This window comes from Chaetodon auriga, chromosome 15 (assembly GCF_051107435.1).
Source record: "Chaetodon auriga isolate fChaAug3 chromosome 15, fChaAug3.hap1, whole genome shotgun sequence".
In the NCBI taxonomy this organism is placed as follows: Eukaryota; Metazoa; Chordata; class Actinopteri; order Chaetodontiformes; family Chaetodontidae; genus Chaetodon; species Chaetodon auriga.
The window spans coordinates 12,814,308-12,829,676 of NC_135088.1; the positions used below are offsets into that span (position 1 = coordinate 12,814,308).

At 43.3% G+C, this 15,369-nt stretch overlaps 1 protein-coding gene across 1 annotated transcript; it reads left to right on the forward strand.

Annotated features, from left to right (window-relative positions):
* The first annotated feature begins 1,565 nt into the window (after positions 1-1,565).
* Positions 1,566-14,584, forward strand: hephl1b (hephaestin-like 1b). Its single transcript, XM_076750441.1, has 19 exons — positions 1,566-1,876; positions 4,052-4,296; positions 5,436-5,648; positions 6,068-6,286; positions 6,552-6,806; positions 7,281-7,449; positions 8,214-8,353; positions 8,468-8,599; positions 8,947-9,152; positions 9,455-9,599; positions 9,743-9,955; positions 11,233-11,449; positions 11,567-11,706; positions 11,786-11,911; positions 12,029-12,135; positions 12,230-12,464; positions 12,844-12,983; positions 13,240-13,393; positions 14,158-14,584. The coding sequence occupies exons 1-19, from the start codon at positions 1,704-1,706 to the stop codon at positions 14,238-14,240; spliced, it is 3,312 nt and encodes a 1,103-aa protein (XP_076606556.1). The 5' UTR covers positions 1,566-1,703; the 3' UTR covers positions 14,241-14,584.
* Positions 14,585-15,369: the final 785 nt, after the last annotated feature.

Genomic DNA, 15,369 nt, shown 5'->3' on the forward strand with positions numbered 1-15,369 from the left:
CACCACAGTGAAGTGCTGGGCTGGGGCCTGGCTGAGAATAAATGAAAGCACAGATGAGCTTGTGAAACAAAGTGTTCTTTCTATGGGTTTGGATTTCAGGGGACACCATGGTGCTACAAGACAAGAGAGAGCACAATCAACTCCTGAACCAAGCTTGACCTCAGCGACCTACAAGCACATAACATGAATGATGAGGCACTTTTTTCAGCCTCCATGCTTTCAGGCCTTTTTTTTTCCTGTTGAACCACTACAGTTAATACAGCAGATCACTGCTGCGCTTGGGTGCAGATTGTAGTGAGAGATTTTCTGGGATTATCAGAAATAACAAGCTCAAGGATCACACCCACCTAATCAAATGAGAGGAGCATGGTCAGAGTGACTATGATATGTTGTTTTCTTAACATCAAGGTATAAATACAGTCCATCTACCATTTACCTGTACCACTCAGAGTTAGTCAGCAGGTGTCAGCGTCACCCTTTTGATGGCCAGTGTGACACAAGGCTTCAGGTTGCAAGATGTAGAGATGAAGGTGCTGGGTTTACACATTTCCGTTTTTGTGTAGTGGTTCCACAGTGTTGCAGCAACTAAGAAAATCCCTGAAGAACATTTCAACAAACTTTAATGTCCTGACTTAACTTCCAATGTTAATGCACCTCACACCAGTTTTTGGCTTAAGTGGGATTCTTTTTTAATTCCACAACAGATTTTTAGAGTTTGATCAATCAGACAAGATTACGGTTTATGAAGGGATTATAAAAAAAAAAAAAAAAGTCTCACTAATTATATTATTTATGGTCAATAAATCCTTTTAGAAGCCTTACAGATCAGTTTTATGAACACGTTTTTGTGCAAAATTCCTCTTGCGGCTTCATTATCATTCAGCAGGACACATTTTACCAAAAACTGAAAAATCTGGACCACAATCCATTTATTAACTTGACTTATCGGTTTGAACATGTGAAACCTACAAGTATTAAATTCAAAAATGGATGATCAACATTTCTAACTGCATTATTACTAATAACGAAAGGATGAAACGCCACCCAGAGGGATTTTCTCACAACCTGGACACCCAATATCCTCTTATTGATGGCTTATAATTAACCACCAAAGTCAAAGTACAACTTCTTTAAAACCTCACACTTGATTTAGACCTAACCTAACTCATCTGGCATTCAGAGAGTGAAAACCACGAGAGCAGATCATCTTAAAAACGTCATGTCTTAAACGCTCGTCTGCTCCTCAAGGTGCCTCTAAATATTCCCTGTACACAAACACGCACTCACACGCCCGCACGAACACACACAGACCAGCTGACTAAAGTGCTTATTCATCAGCGCTTGAAAATTGACAGCCAATTCACACGACCCATGGCGCTCGAGTTCGTGTTTTAACATAAATAGATCAATTACATTTAATTTCCCGGGAGGCAATTTCAATAACATTATAATTTACACAGAGGTGACTGAGTGGCTGTTGTCCCTGTGCTTGTGATACCGCAGGAGGCGGTCACACCGTCGCCGCTCCCTTGCTGAATAGACCAACTGTTTTCCCTTTGAGTTTCATAAGTGCTGCAGCCCGGACGCGCACCGTTACCGCGCTGCTTGCATGGAAGAGACATCAGAGCTTTTCCGCTCGCTGCTCTTGAACCCGAAACCCGCTCAACTCTCCGCCCCGCGTTTAACGGGGCGATCGTCCAGACATGGCACGGGCTGTGGGGCTGTTTGCGAGCTGTTTGCTGTTTCTTCTCTCCTCCGGTGCGGCGGGGAAGCGCGGCAGGGAGAGAGTTTACTACGTGGGGATCGTTGAGGACTCGTGGGATTACGCGCCCGGTGGAAAAAACCTGCTCAACGGGGAAAACGTCGAAAATGATGAGTGAGTTGTGATACCAAGTGATTTGGAGGGCGGCTAAATTATTATTTGATCATTCACAGCGTATCACGTTCGCACACCGGGTGTTGAGATTAGTTGTGGATCTAAAGTGATTGTGAGTATTGTGGGGAAAACTTTAAAGATCCCCAATCTAAGAACAAATATTACAATAAAAGCTTTAGGTCAAAAGTTCTCTGTCATCTTGTCAGGGTGGGACAGTGTCTAGACCTTGTGAAAGCATTGTTGTGTGCTTTGTTGGCAGGCTCACAGGAAAGATGACAGTTGGGTGACTAACAGTGACTTCTTTCATGAGATTAGAGGCTTTCTTTGCTATATGTCAAAAATCAAACAGGAAACACATATGGGTGTGAAGTTGCGGCACTTTAAGGGTAAACAGAAATCTGCAAAAGTGTGCGGTGAAAACATCCAAGTTTGGAATTTGTGTGGATTTTCTGGATGCTTCCCAGTTGTTCCCGTTTTAGATGCAAAGTCGAGCCCACAAATAATGCTGTTAACCTGACTGGCACTGTGCCTCTCTGGGCTGTACATCCCATACAGTCAATCTTATAGTCGTTGGTCTCTGTTCAGATAGCAGATTAAGGCTGATCTCTTACTTCACGGGGTGCCTGACAGCTTTTATTTGGCTGTCATTGCGTTCATGGAGATGTTTCAGCTGTTGACACTTGATGAACCTGTAAGTAAAAGTGCCAAACAGTCAGAAAATCTACCTTTGTAAAGATGAGATGGCAAGGTTTGCTTAGTTTACACAGTCCTAATGTAATATGGAAGATGGGTATAAAATTATGGACTTGCTATTAAACAAAAGCCTAAGTTGAAATAAAAGGCCACTATCATATGGAAACATATGATGGATATGATTATGATATATTTTCCAAAAAAAGGGGGCTGGGCCAAGCTTGTTCCTCAGTTTCTCTCTTCTTGTACGACAGCTAAATAACTTTGAAGAATAACACAATGGTTCCATCCTTGCGTAATGCTGGACTTTCAAGTATTAGAGAGTCAGCTTAGCCAACACTGTGACGAATGCCAGACACACACACAGATGCGGTCTGGTTCACACATATATATATATACTCAAACCAAGCTATTTTAGAAGACATTGAGAAATAACGATCTTCGCCACATATCATATCGTCTGTTTGTTCGTCCTTTTTTATTGACTTTTAAATCCAGAGGGAGATCATCTCTGCTCATTCCACTGGGTGATTCTCAGATGTGGTGCTGCCATGATAAAAATGTAACGTCAGCCAATGGAAAACTGCTTGTGCAGCACCAACGTTTCATACACAAATTCCTGTTCAACGGGCAGGGATGAGGTAGCACATTAGCACTAAATTGCTCTGATCAGGTGCTCAGCCTTTATCGGACTGTCAGCAAGGTTATCAGTACGACCCATTTGTGAATCTAGTACACATACAAAGCTGTTGCCTGTGAGCTGGATATAAAGTACAGTAGCAAAACTGTGTTTGCTGCAGCTCCAGTAACAGCTTATTAGCCCACAGAAACGTGCAATCACAATAATGATAAGTCTAATTGTTAGAGAGCTGCAACGAGTACAATTTGTTGTGCGTCACCACATCTAGTTAAAGTTAAATAATCTCACAGATAAATCAGAGCCTTTTGTGAAATATTACAGAGTGCACCACAGTGGAGTCACACTTTTTGCCATGTTCACACTTTTTATGCCGCTAATGCTTCTTCTGTTTGTTTGTATTAATTGCATACAGTTGCACAATAGCTTACAGTCATACAGTCTGTATCTTGACAGTAATTAGGCAGTTGCACTGTTGTCATGGTGGTGTCATACAGGGGATGCTGTGCTTCTCCCACTTGTATTCATAGACAACCTCACAAGTATCTTTATTCTTTTGCTTTTTTGTATTTGTGCTTTAACACCCCTTACACTCATTTGTGCTTTTTTTTTGCAAACATATGCATATCTCATGACAGAGAGATAAAAATCACATGTTATTGTGCAATCTTGCACGGCATGATGTGACAGAAACCTAACCTTGACCTTAAGAAATTCTCAGCAAAACAAGATAAGTAGCTGTCTCTGTCTCTTCTCTCTCTGACACCTCCTCCACCCTTTGTGTAACCCCTGCTCTGTCTCTATCATCTATCATTCTCTGTGTCTTCTCTCCACTCCCATCTCAGGCATGCATCCATATTCCTGGAAAAAGGACCCCACCGTATTGGCAGTGTTTATAAGAAGGCCATGTACCGAGAGTATACGGATGCTACGTACAGCCAGCAGGCCGCGCGCCCTGCCTGGTTGGGCTTCCTGGGGCCTGTGCTGCGTGCGGAGGTTGATGACGTTATCGTGGTCCACTTGAAGAACTTTGCATCCAGGAACTACTCTATGCATCCCCACGGAGTTTTCTATGAGAAGAATACAGAGGGTATAATGTTACACGATCTATATATGTGCACACAGAAACACGCAAAACCTGCAAAATTAATTAGATATCCGTCAGACAGAAGGGACACTTGTTCATGGAAAATATAATAATGATAGCATGCATGATGGTAAGTGTCATAATTCCTCAGATGAAGGTGCAAAATGTAAGAAAATGGTGAGTGCGAAATGATAAACTAAATGGATTTCCATCCAAAAAGAAGAGCAGTTTATGCACTAAGATGTTACAAAAACAACATACTAGGTTTCAGCGAATAGATAATCATCTCTTCTATCTGATTTTTTCATTCAAAAGCTGTGGCTTTTTGTAACGCTCCTCTGAGAGTGTCAGTGCCAGGCTACCTCTGAAAAGAAAAAGGGACTGGCAAATATGATATGGACTACAGGAATCAAATTAGGTCAGTCTAATAGTGCAAGAAGTGACACAGCATGACTTCACAGTCCTTTGTTATGCAACAAGTCCCCATCCCCCGTTCTCTTGTACAAAGGCATCCTGCCTCAGGAATTTCCAGAGCCTGAAGGGAACTGAAACTGAAACTAAAATGTAGTTTATGTCATGTTTTACCAACAAATTTACAGAGAGTATTTCTGTTCAGATTAGCTTTTAAAAACAGCACCTTGGGCAGGAAGGGAGAGTGACGTGGGGAGAGAGGAGGAGGAGGGAGAGGAAGGGGAAAGGGAGTGGTGTCAAGACAGCCTGACAAAAGGCTGAACAAATCAGCTAATTCTGTGTTAAACCATGTCCCATGTGACAAGTACAAACAGGTACAGAGGTCAGGGTACCGATGATATCTGCCGCTAAGACAGGAGTCATTTATGTGTTTATAGATCACACACACATATACACACACACACCTATGCACGTGGAGGCTGAAAGCTTAACAGAGATAACACCCATAGAGGAAATTGAGCTGACCTTGATTTGACAAATTCCCACTGAAGAGTGTGACTATTTATTTCATTCATAATATTGTCTGCCTCATTCTACTGCACAGTTGAGTCAATGTTGTGCTTGGTAAGACCATATTTTTGCTTTCTACTGACACAAAGTGAAAGCATACAGGCTAACCTGAAGAGGAAACCGTGTGATCGCAGCACAAACATCTTGTATTTGTCTACCAGGGGCGCTCTATCCAGATGGCACATCAAACAAGATGAAGCAGGATGACTGTGTTCCTCCAGGAGGCAGCTACACCTACCGCTGGGAGGTCAGACCGGAATTTGCCCCCACAGATGACGATGCCAACTGCCTGACCTGGGTCTACCACTCTCACCTGGATGCCCCCAGGGAAATCGCCTCAGGACTTATCGGGGCTCTGCTCACCTGCAAGAAAGGTGTGAGGGTGAACCTCATTGATTTTACATCAGAGACAGTGTTTTTCAGGATGTGTCTGTCTGTTGGGTAACCTCTCTCTGTATGCCAAATCAAGTCAGATCAAATTTATTTGCAGGCCCCTTAATAATAGTCGCAGTCACCAACAGCTTCTCCACACCCATGTTAAAAAACATAAATTACACCAACACTCCCTGGCCTTAAGCCCTTAATGACTACAATGAAAAACTGCAGAAGAAAGCCTTGGAAAAACAAACATGGTGGGATTCACTCCAACTTCAGGCCCATCATGCATCCAATGGATTATGAGATGGTGGGAAAACAAAGGTTACATGTTCCTTCGCGTGTGCTTCACTGTGTAAATATATCACATTTTCACCTCCGCCCTGCGTGTTTCTCTCATCTTTTTCTGTGAGCGCAGGAATCTTGAAGGAGACTAACAATCCGGTCCAGGGTCAGAACAAGCCAGATTCTGCGGTAGAGTCCGTCCGAAATGATGTGGACCAGGACGTTTTCCTGATGTTCACCGTGGTGGACGAAAACCTGAGTTGGTACCTGGAGGACAACATTCAGAGCTGCTCTGATCCGGCTGGAGTCGATGAAGAAGACCCAGACTTTGCGGAGTCGAACCTGATGCACGGTGAGCGATTAGTCAGTTTTTTCTCACATTGATAATTAAAGAAATGTGCACACACTGAGTTGGCTGACAAGATGAATATTATGTATTGTAAAATGAAGGGTACCTCCTTTGCACCCTGCTGCCAGTACTTTCTTTAATTTCCCATGTTATGTAAGTCACTTCCAATGACTGATTCCTTAAGCAGAGTGCATAAAAGAAGGTTTAACGGCTGCATTTGTTCTCCTTGTCCTGTGCTCTAACCTCCGTGTTTTTCTCTGGGTGACAGCCATTAATGGGTACATGTTTGGTAACCTGCCCGGAATCGAGTTATGCCAGCACCGTGCAGTAGCCTGGCATTTGTTTGGCATGGGTAACGAGGTGGACATTCATTCTGCCTTTTTCCATGGGAATACACTGCTGGACCGTGGCCACCGCACCGACGTCCTCAGCCTGTTCCCAGCCACGTTTGCAACAGCTGAAATGGTCCCACAAGCAAGAGGAAAGTGGCTGCTGACCTGCCAGGTTAATGACCATTTGCAGGGTAGGGCACCTGACCTTTGACCTCTGTGTTGCTTTTGATCTCTCTGCTCTGGGATTTTAGTGGTTGAGTTTCTGGTGGGGGGGGGATGCATTTTTGAGACGTACAGCTCTGTTATTGTGTCAAAGCATGATGTTATCAGAGCTTGTATTTCTACTCCTAACCTGCCACCACTTGTCTTTAAAGCTGTCCAAAGTCTAAAGAACATAGAACAGAACGAGCCATACTTGCTCAGCACGTCATGATTAATGTTTACACTTGAAAAATATCTTTATTGTGTACCACACCAGGCTTTCCATAGTAGTAGTGATGGTGTTCACTGAACTCTGCAATGTTTATTCTTGTATAGAGTATTTTATCTGACCCTGCAGATGTAGACCTAAGTTGATTTTCAGCCACTAAGGTTTCATAAAAGGCACTAATTTGTACATCCAAATTACGGCCTGTGTGATGTTTGTGTCTTTGTATGTGTTCTAGCTGGGATGCAGGCCTTTTATGAAGTGAAATCATGTGGCGGTGAGGCCGGACCCACAGCGATGGGAGGTGTTGTGAGGGATTACTACCTGGCAGCAGAGAAAGTCCTGTGGAGCTACGCTCCCTCAGGAAAGGATCTGATCAACAATGTGTCTCTTACTGAGGCCAACAGGTGGGCAGACACCTGTTTCACTTATCAAATTATGAGGGACATACCACTCATTAATCAACCACCTAATCAATAAACCTATCGTCAAGTGTAAATAACACCTCGAATTTGAGGCCCTCTAACAAACTGAAAATGTGTCTTAATTTTTTATTAGGACAAGGGTTGGGGTCAATTCATAGCTAGTCACATGACTCAACAGGAACAAATATCTTTACAGCTGCAATAAACCATTAGATATTCATCAAATGTCTCAAAATAATCTGAGCCAGGCAGCTTTTACAGCCGGGTAGCTGCATCATGACGCAGAAGGTCTAATATCAGATGGACATGTTTTGCATTTAGAAAATACTTCAGTAGTTCTGGAGAGACAAGCATGGCGGGTGAAGTATCCCTTCAAGGCTACCAAACACTAGTCCGTCTGTCTGTCTGTCTGTGTGTATGTCCTCTGGACCAGGCTGGTTTTATGTGAGCCTATCATTCCTGTGGTGAGGCAGCTCTGTGGTGTCTGGAGTAAACAGAGTGGAGAGTGATGCAGTGACTCGGTTGTTATTGTGTCTTTGTTATTGTTCCCTGACCAAACAGAGTGAAACCCCTCTGACTGGCCAGCTATTTCCTCTGTTCACTGTAACTGTAGTAAGGAACGACACACCCCATCTTCATCCAGGCCACATGCTTATTCCAGCTCAAGTCCTTCTCTGCCTTCCTCACTTACAGCATCATTTGTTTCATGTCCTTCCTCCCCCACTCCCTACCCCTTCCTCTCAAAGTGCATCAGACATATTTTTTGGCAGAGAAGATGGAAGGATCGGAGGTCAGTACCAGAAAGTGATTTACAAAGAGTACACTGATAGTACCTTCACCACCACAAAACCACCAACACCAGCTTCCCAACACTTAGGACTCTTAGGTAAGGCCTGATACCTCATACCTCCTCTTATGTCTCTCATTTACTGGCGGCTTGTTGAGTACTTAAGTTCTCTCAACACAATTTGTCTGGTTGTAATCTTCTGCATTTGTGCAGGTCCGGTCCTGAGGGCAGAGGAGGGAGATACGCTCAGAGTGACATTCATGAATCGAGCTGACAGAAACTACAGCGTCCAGCCCCATGGCCTGCACTATGACAAACGTTTTCAGGGAAGCAGCTATGAGGATGGTGAGGAAACAGCCAGTTGCACAGTTGAGAAAAAGTTCAGTGGCTGTGAAATCTTCGAATGGTTGGCCTGATAATAAGGGAAGAGGATTGATTAAACTGTATTTTATAAACAGAAGCTATAGCCGATATCAGTAGTAGCGATTGCATTTATTTTCACGTGAGCATTAAGACACAAAGATCCCATGTACAACTTTCAGGATATCTTGATTTGTCATGTGACTGCGTTCATCATGTTAAACAAAGTCACCACAAAGTGGTACAAGAACATCATGATCCCTTCGACTGTTGTGGATGACTGAAGTGACAGCAGATGTGGTTGTTTTAGCTCTCTGTGTGAAATGCTGTAGGTGTGGACAAGCCAGGCTCCCACGTTGGTCCAGGGGAGAAGTTCACCTACGTCTGGCAGGTGCGAGAAGGTCCATCTTCATCTGACTCTCCCTGTATCCCCTACCTGTACTACTCTGGCACCGACCCTGCCACGGACACCAACTCTGGATTAGTGGGACCTCTGCTTGTGTGCAAGAAAGGAGCGCTGGGGAAGAACGGAGCCCAGGTGCTGCTTGGTTATCCATTCATACACACTCAGTCTTACAGAGAAATGCAGGAAATTATGCATTTCAGAAGCTTTGTGAACACGTGATTGTATAAAGGATGTTACTACATGGGCTCAGGAGCACTGTAAAGTTGTTGTTTTACTTTTATGAACAGCTGATTTGCATATGATTGCATTCTGTTTTAATGACATTTTACAGAGTCACATCTTTCTCAGAACTACATCTACATTTTACTCTGTTTAGTGCAATCTGCAAGCTCGGCGTGTCCCTACTGTTCTCACTGTCCTAATTTTTTTAACAGACGGGTGTCGATAAGGAGTTCTTCCTTCTGTTTTCTGTCATGGACGAAAACATGAGCTGGTACTTGGATGAGAATATCAAATTGTTTGGCAGCATTGACTCAGTTCTTTCTGAGGAGGACTTCGAGGAGAGCAACAAGATGCATGGTAATCAGTGTGTTTGGTGAGGAGTGTGGTGTTTTCTCCTCACTGTCTACCTGTCATTTGGATATGATTTGCTTGAGTGCCGTTTCTGGTATTTCCTTTGTCCTTTCCTACTTTCTTTGTTTAATTCCTCCACTTCATTTCAGCTGTAAATGGACGTATGTATGGGAACCTTCCCGGACTGGAGATGTGCGCCGGGGACAAAGTTATGTGGTACACCTTTGGGCTAGGGACTGAGGTGGACATCCATGGTGTTTATTTCGAGGCGAACACCTTCAAGAAGCAGAGCACAACACGAGACACCATCAGCCTGTTCCCTCACACCACTGCTACTGCCGCCATGCAGCCAAACACTCCTGGTTAGTCGAATTGCACACACACTCACACACACACACGCACACTCACAAACACACAGTGCCGCACCTCGAAAACCACATCCCTTTCTCTCAGTTTATTCTTGCTTCAGGTTTTGTTTGACGGCCAGATTCTCTACAAATATGGTTATTTAACCTTGCCTAAGTGTGTTCCTGTGACGTTTCCACTACTGCCAACATTTGACCAAAGGAAACATAAATAACTACAGTGCAAACAGGAAATGTCAAGACTATCTCTACTATTTATCTTGAGTATCCTGAGATATGTTTTAGGGCTTCACCCCAGCTCAACCCCTCGTCAATTTGCAAATCTAGATGACTTTATTAGGTTATCCCCTGTGTTTTGTTTTGTTTTGTTTTTTTCAACTCACTCGACCTATACAGTTTTTAAGTTTAAAATGTACTGTGTGTCTCTAAATCACTGGCATCAGGAGAGATCAGCAGGGTAGCAGAATTACCAGTTTACATTTGAATGACGTGTGCTGTCAGAACCGACACGTTTACATGTGTCATTAAGATTCTGCAGGCTTATTTCTACAATGAAGAAGTTAGAAGACTATAGATTAACAACAGAAAAGTGGAAAGCCAGATTGCATGTTAAAGTAATCTTTCAGTAATCTCCTCCTGTTATGTTTTAAGAGATAGAAAAAAAAAATCTGCTTTGAATATGAATTTGTGTCCGATATGTTTTTCCAAAAAAAAGTACAGTTCACTAGTTCATACTTTTTTTTTACTTTGGGAAGCTAAGAATATGGAAATATTTTTCAAACTCTGCACAGTGAAGCTCAAACATCCAGGGGAAAAAAGAACGAAGAAAGCACATTTTTGAGTGGAAATTGTTCAATTTAAAATACAAAATACATTGTGCATAGAACAAAGCGATGGTGTGATGATATGCAGCCTAACCCAACATGCAGACATCCGCAGCACACTGCAAACTGAAAGAGCAACACAGAAGAAAAATGCAACTCTGACCTCTTTTGTAGCCAAAATGGGAGTCAATGACAGCTTTGCATTTGCCAATCAAAGCATCATTACAGGACATTATGTTGCATTCATTTAGCAGATGCTTTTGTCCAAAGACTCAGTGGTGGGTTCAGAAACTGGAGGTACACCCCTCCCGAATAAATCACTAAAGTGTTATCAGAGAGCTGTAGCACAAGGGCTTTTTTTCAACTGCTGTGTGCTTCAGCTGCGGATGCCAGCTGCCGGGGTAAAGCCACAAACACATCCTTAACACATGCCTTTCTTTCTCCTCACAGGTGTGTATGAGGTGAGCTGCAGAGTAACAGACCACTACTCAGCTGGCATGAGGCAGCAGTACAGAGTGAACCTCTGCCCACAACACAAAGGGAAGCACACACACACAGAGCCAACCAAGATTGTGCAGTATTTTATTAGTGCTGAAGAAATCGAGTGGGACTACTCACCTGAGAGAGACTGGGAGCTGGAGAAACACCACACCACATCAGAAGACAGGTGTGTGAGCAAGATAATTGCAGGATGATGTATTTCAGTGTTGTAGCCAGAGCCTGTGATTAGTGGCGCAACTTATTACTGTTTGTTAATGGAAGCAAATTGGTACATGTCTCCCAGTCCAGGCAATATATTTGTGGAGAAAGGGAAAAACAGAATTGGCTCGCGCTATAAGAAGGTGGTGTATAGAGAATACACTGATGACACCTTCAGAGTTCAGAAGAAACGGCAGCCCAGCCAAGAGCACTTGGGAGTCATTGGTAAGATCAGCTGCTCTTTCTGTTGTTTTTTCTGCCCAGAAAAGACCAAAGATGACATTGGTTTGCTTTTCCCCCGTAGGTCCAATCATCAAAGCCGAGGTTGGAGAGCAGATCGTGATCACATTCAAGAACAAAGCCAGCCGGCCATACTCCATTAGCGCACATGGAGTCAAGGCCAGCGGCGCGCACGTTCCTGTCAAACCTGGTGAGAATCAAATTTGAAAGAGAAAATAAAAAGCATGCCGTCGTGGTGTCTTCTAACAAAAGGCCTTTTCTCAGAGGCAGTGGCATTGATATTTGTTTTCTGTTCTCCTGCCTTCAGGCTACATAATCGAGTTGACGTGGGATGTTCCTGAAAGCTCCGGTCCAGGGGTCTCAGATCCTAACTGCATCTCTTACGCCTACTACTCCAATGTTGATTTCATTAGGGTACATACTCCCTGTGTACAGTCACATCAAAGCTCATGATTCACAGTGTTGCTGTAAAAAGAACGTGTTAACTTGTTCGTTTGTTTATGTCCAGGATCTGTACAGTGGTCTGCTGGGGCCTCTGGTGATATGCAGGCCCGGCACTCTGCAGCACGGCGAGGGGCCCGACAGACAGAGGGGTGATGTGGAGAAGGAGTTTGCTCTGCTCTTTATGGTGCACGATGAAAACCAGTCCTGGTACTTGGACGACAACATCCGAAAGTACCTCGGCGTCGACCCTGCTACCTTTGTGCAGGACGAAGACTTTGAGGAGAGTAACTTGATGCATGGTAAGGCTGCCTTCAGATGATAAGAAATTTGTTGTGTTATAGAGTTCTGGGAAGTGAAACACAGACTTTTTCTTCTATCACTATCTACCTCCTCTGCTTACATGGTTTCACTTCCACACAGCATATTGGTTGCGCTTTGAAAAGTCAGCAGCAACCAAAGCAACTTCAGCAAATGAAAGTTGAACTAAATGAACTCCAATCCTGGACTGAATAGTCATCATTTATTACACAGTTTGCTTTTGTTCTCTGGTTCATACATCCTTAATTTATGTTGTCATGAGAATGATGATTTTCCTGTTCCACTTGTGCCTGCATGTCTGATTATGTGTGCGACGTGTGAGTGTGTGGTAACCTCACTGTGTGAATGTTTCTTTTGAAGGCATCAATGGTAAACTGTATGGTAACCTCCACGGACTGGTCATGATGCAGGGCCAGAAGGTTGACTGGTATCTACTGGGAATGGGCAACGAAGTGGACATGCACACCGTTCACTTCCATGCTGAGACTTTTACCTACAAGGTAACATACAAGTCTTATCATAAAGTGGTACTGCAGCACGGAAAATCCTCCATCCTTCCACGTCCATGTAGAACTGACCTGTTTCAAAATCATGTAATTCCAATATAGGCTTTGGTCACGTAAACCTCTTTGTGCTCACACAGGAAGTTTCTCTGACTCAGTTTCTTTACTTGGTGTTTATTTCCTTTTCTTTGTTCCCCTTCGTTCTACTCTATGTGCTGTGTGTGTGGGTGTGTTCGGTGTGCTTGTGTGGCAGACGGACCGTGTGCACCGTGCAGATGTCTTTGACCTCTTCCCCGGGACTTTCCAGACCGTGGAAATGGTGGCCGGGAACCCGGGGACTTGGTTGCTCCACTGTCATGTGACTGACCACATCCATGCTGGCATGGAGACCACTTTCACCATCAAAGGTGTGTTGAAAGGCTCATGTGATTGTGTGCACGTGTGTTTACATATTCGGTATAAACGTGGGTATTGAAGAGGATTTGTCTAACATCTCGCTTTTTTGAAACCCTTCCAGAAATGTTTCTTCTTTTTAGTCATTATAAAGTACTTATTAATGCCTTATTCTACATGAGCATGTTCTACAATTACAAAACACTGGCCATAAACACTGGACTGGTCCTTTCAGACTTTAATAGTTTAGCCTGGTCACAGTCAAAGCATACCAGTCTTTTTTCTTGTCCAGTTTAACACAGGTCAACAGTGGGACAGCTGGTACTAGATTGTCTCTGTCTGTGCTGTGTGTTATGTAATGATGTGGAATGTGTTGTTGAATGTTGCTTATCTTTGCTTGGTAAGCATTAGGTTAAGGAAAAGAAATGTATCATTCGGGTCAGGCATGCCTTTAGAGCTCTGGTGCTTGTACAAAATAGTGCAGCAGATAAATTGACAAAACCTACAGATTTGTGGAAAAATTCTAAATTGTCACCTTCAGGGCCAGCATAGGTGTGGGCCAGAGATTTGGGGCAATTCTGTAACACTGATTGCACCACTGAATAAGTGAATTCAAAGATACAGCCAACACACACACAGGCTAGTTTTTGACTCTAATAGATTTTGTAGTAAAACTCCAAATGTAAAAAGATGTCATGGTTGTTAAATGTCTCGTCTTTTACTCACTTCACCTGTGCCTGACTTCCTTTTCCACTCTGTTACCTCGCCGTCTTCCCAGCTGCAGCACCAGGAACTCATGGCTCCATCAAGACGCTGCTGCTCTCGCTGGCACTCGGTCTTATGGCTGCACTGCACTTATGAAGGGACTCTGGGCTGCATGCGTGCCGCCACAACACTGGTCATTAATGCACTTAAAATAATATCCAGGGACAAAATCACTGTTGCTTTTACATTTGTTCAAGGTTGTGTATGTAAATATCAAGCAATTACCGAGCAAGTGAAAAAACAAGTGTACAATCATGTAAAGTTCAGGATTTCTTTATTTCTTAGGACTAAAAGAAGCATTTTATACGGTGAGTTGTTTTTGTGTTGCCTCTTTGTGCCATGCTGCACTGCGTTTGATGTTGTTTTGCTGGTTTTTGCAAAGCACTGCTTTACCAAATATCTGATTCCAGTTATGAATGTGCAATAAAGACTTATTTCGACTGTGTTGTTCACTATGTCATGTTTCTTTCGCGCCACAAGGTGGCGTTGATTCAATTTGAAACTGCAAATTGCACATAGGTATAGTGGAGGGCCCATGTTCTTCCTGTGAGCAGTTGTCAGGAAAGTCAGTAGCACTTTTCAGCTCTTTTTGTAGTCTTTAGGCCAGTCAAACCCTCATTTTAACTGTGATTTACATTCCTCGTGGAAACTAACAGTATACAAAATTAAAAGTTGGATATATTACAGGTATACTGTCTCTCAGACGGCTGGGACCATGCAGCTCTTGAAAATCGGTGGTATCCTACAAACTGTTGGGTCGCTGATCAGATCAATAAACGTTTTTGATAAGGTGTAGGAAGTACAACGCACTGGTGATTAGAGTGAGGTGTGTTTCGTGATGAGTTTGTACGTAACTTGTGGCATCATCAACCGTGTGAGATCATCTGTTCGGTTAATGGCGGATATTCAGACTGTCTGATTGGTTAATCTGGGATCGATATATCAAACGCCCCCATCAACGCGGATGCAGATTAAAAGCAAATTTGAATTTCAAACTGGGCCGTTTTACCTTTAATCTGAGATATTGATCACACTAACAGCACTAATTACCATATCAGTGTTTATTTAAATAGGTTCACTGTTGCTCACTCAGTGATTGATTTGCGTATTGATTAGGATACAGTTTCAGCACAGTGGTCTACAAGTGGGCAACCGGTAGACTCCAACCTGGACAACAGATGTTGACAGTTTGCTGGCGATCATCACTTTCAAACATATTTAATGT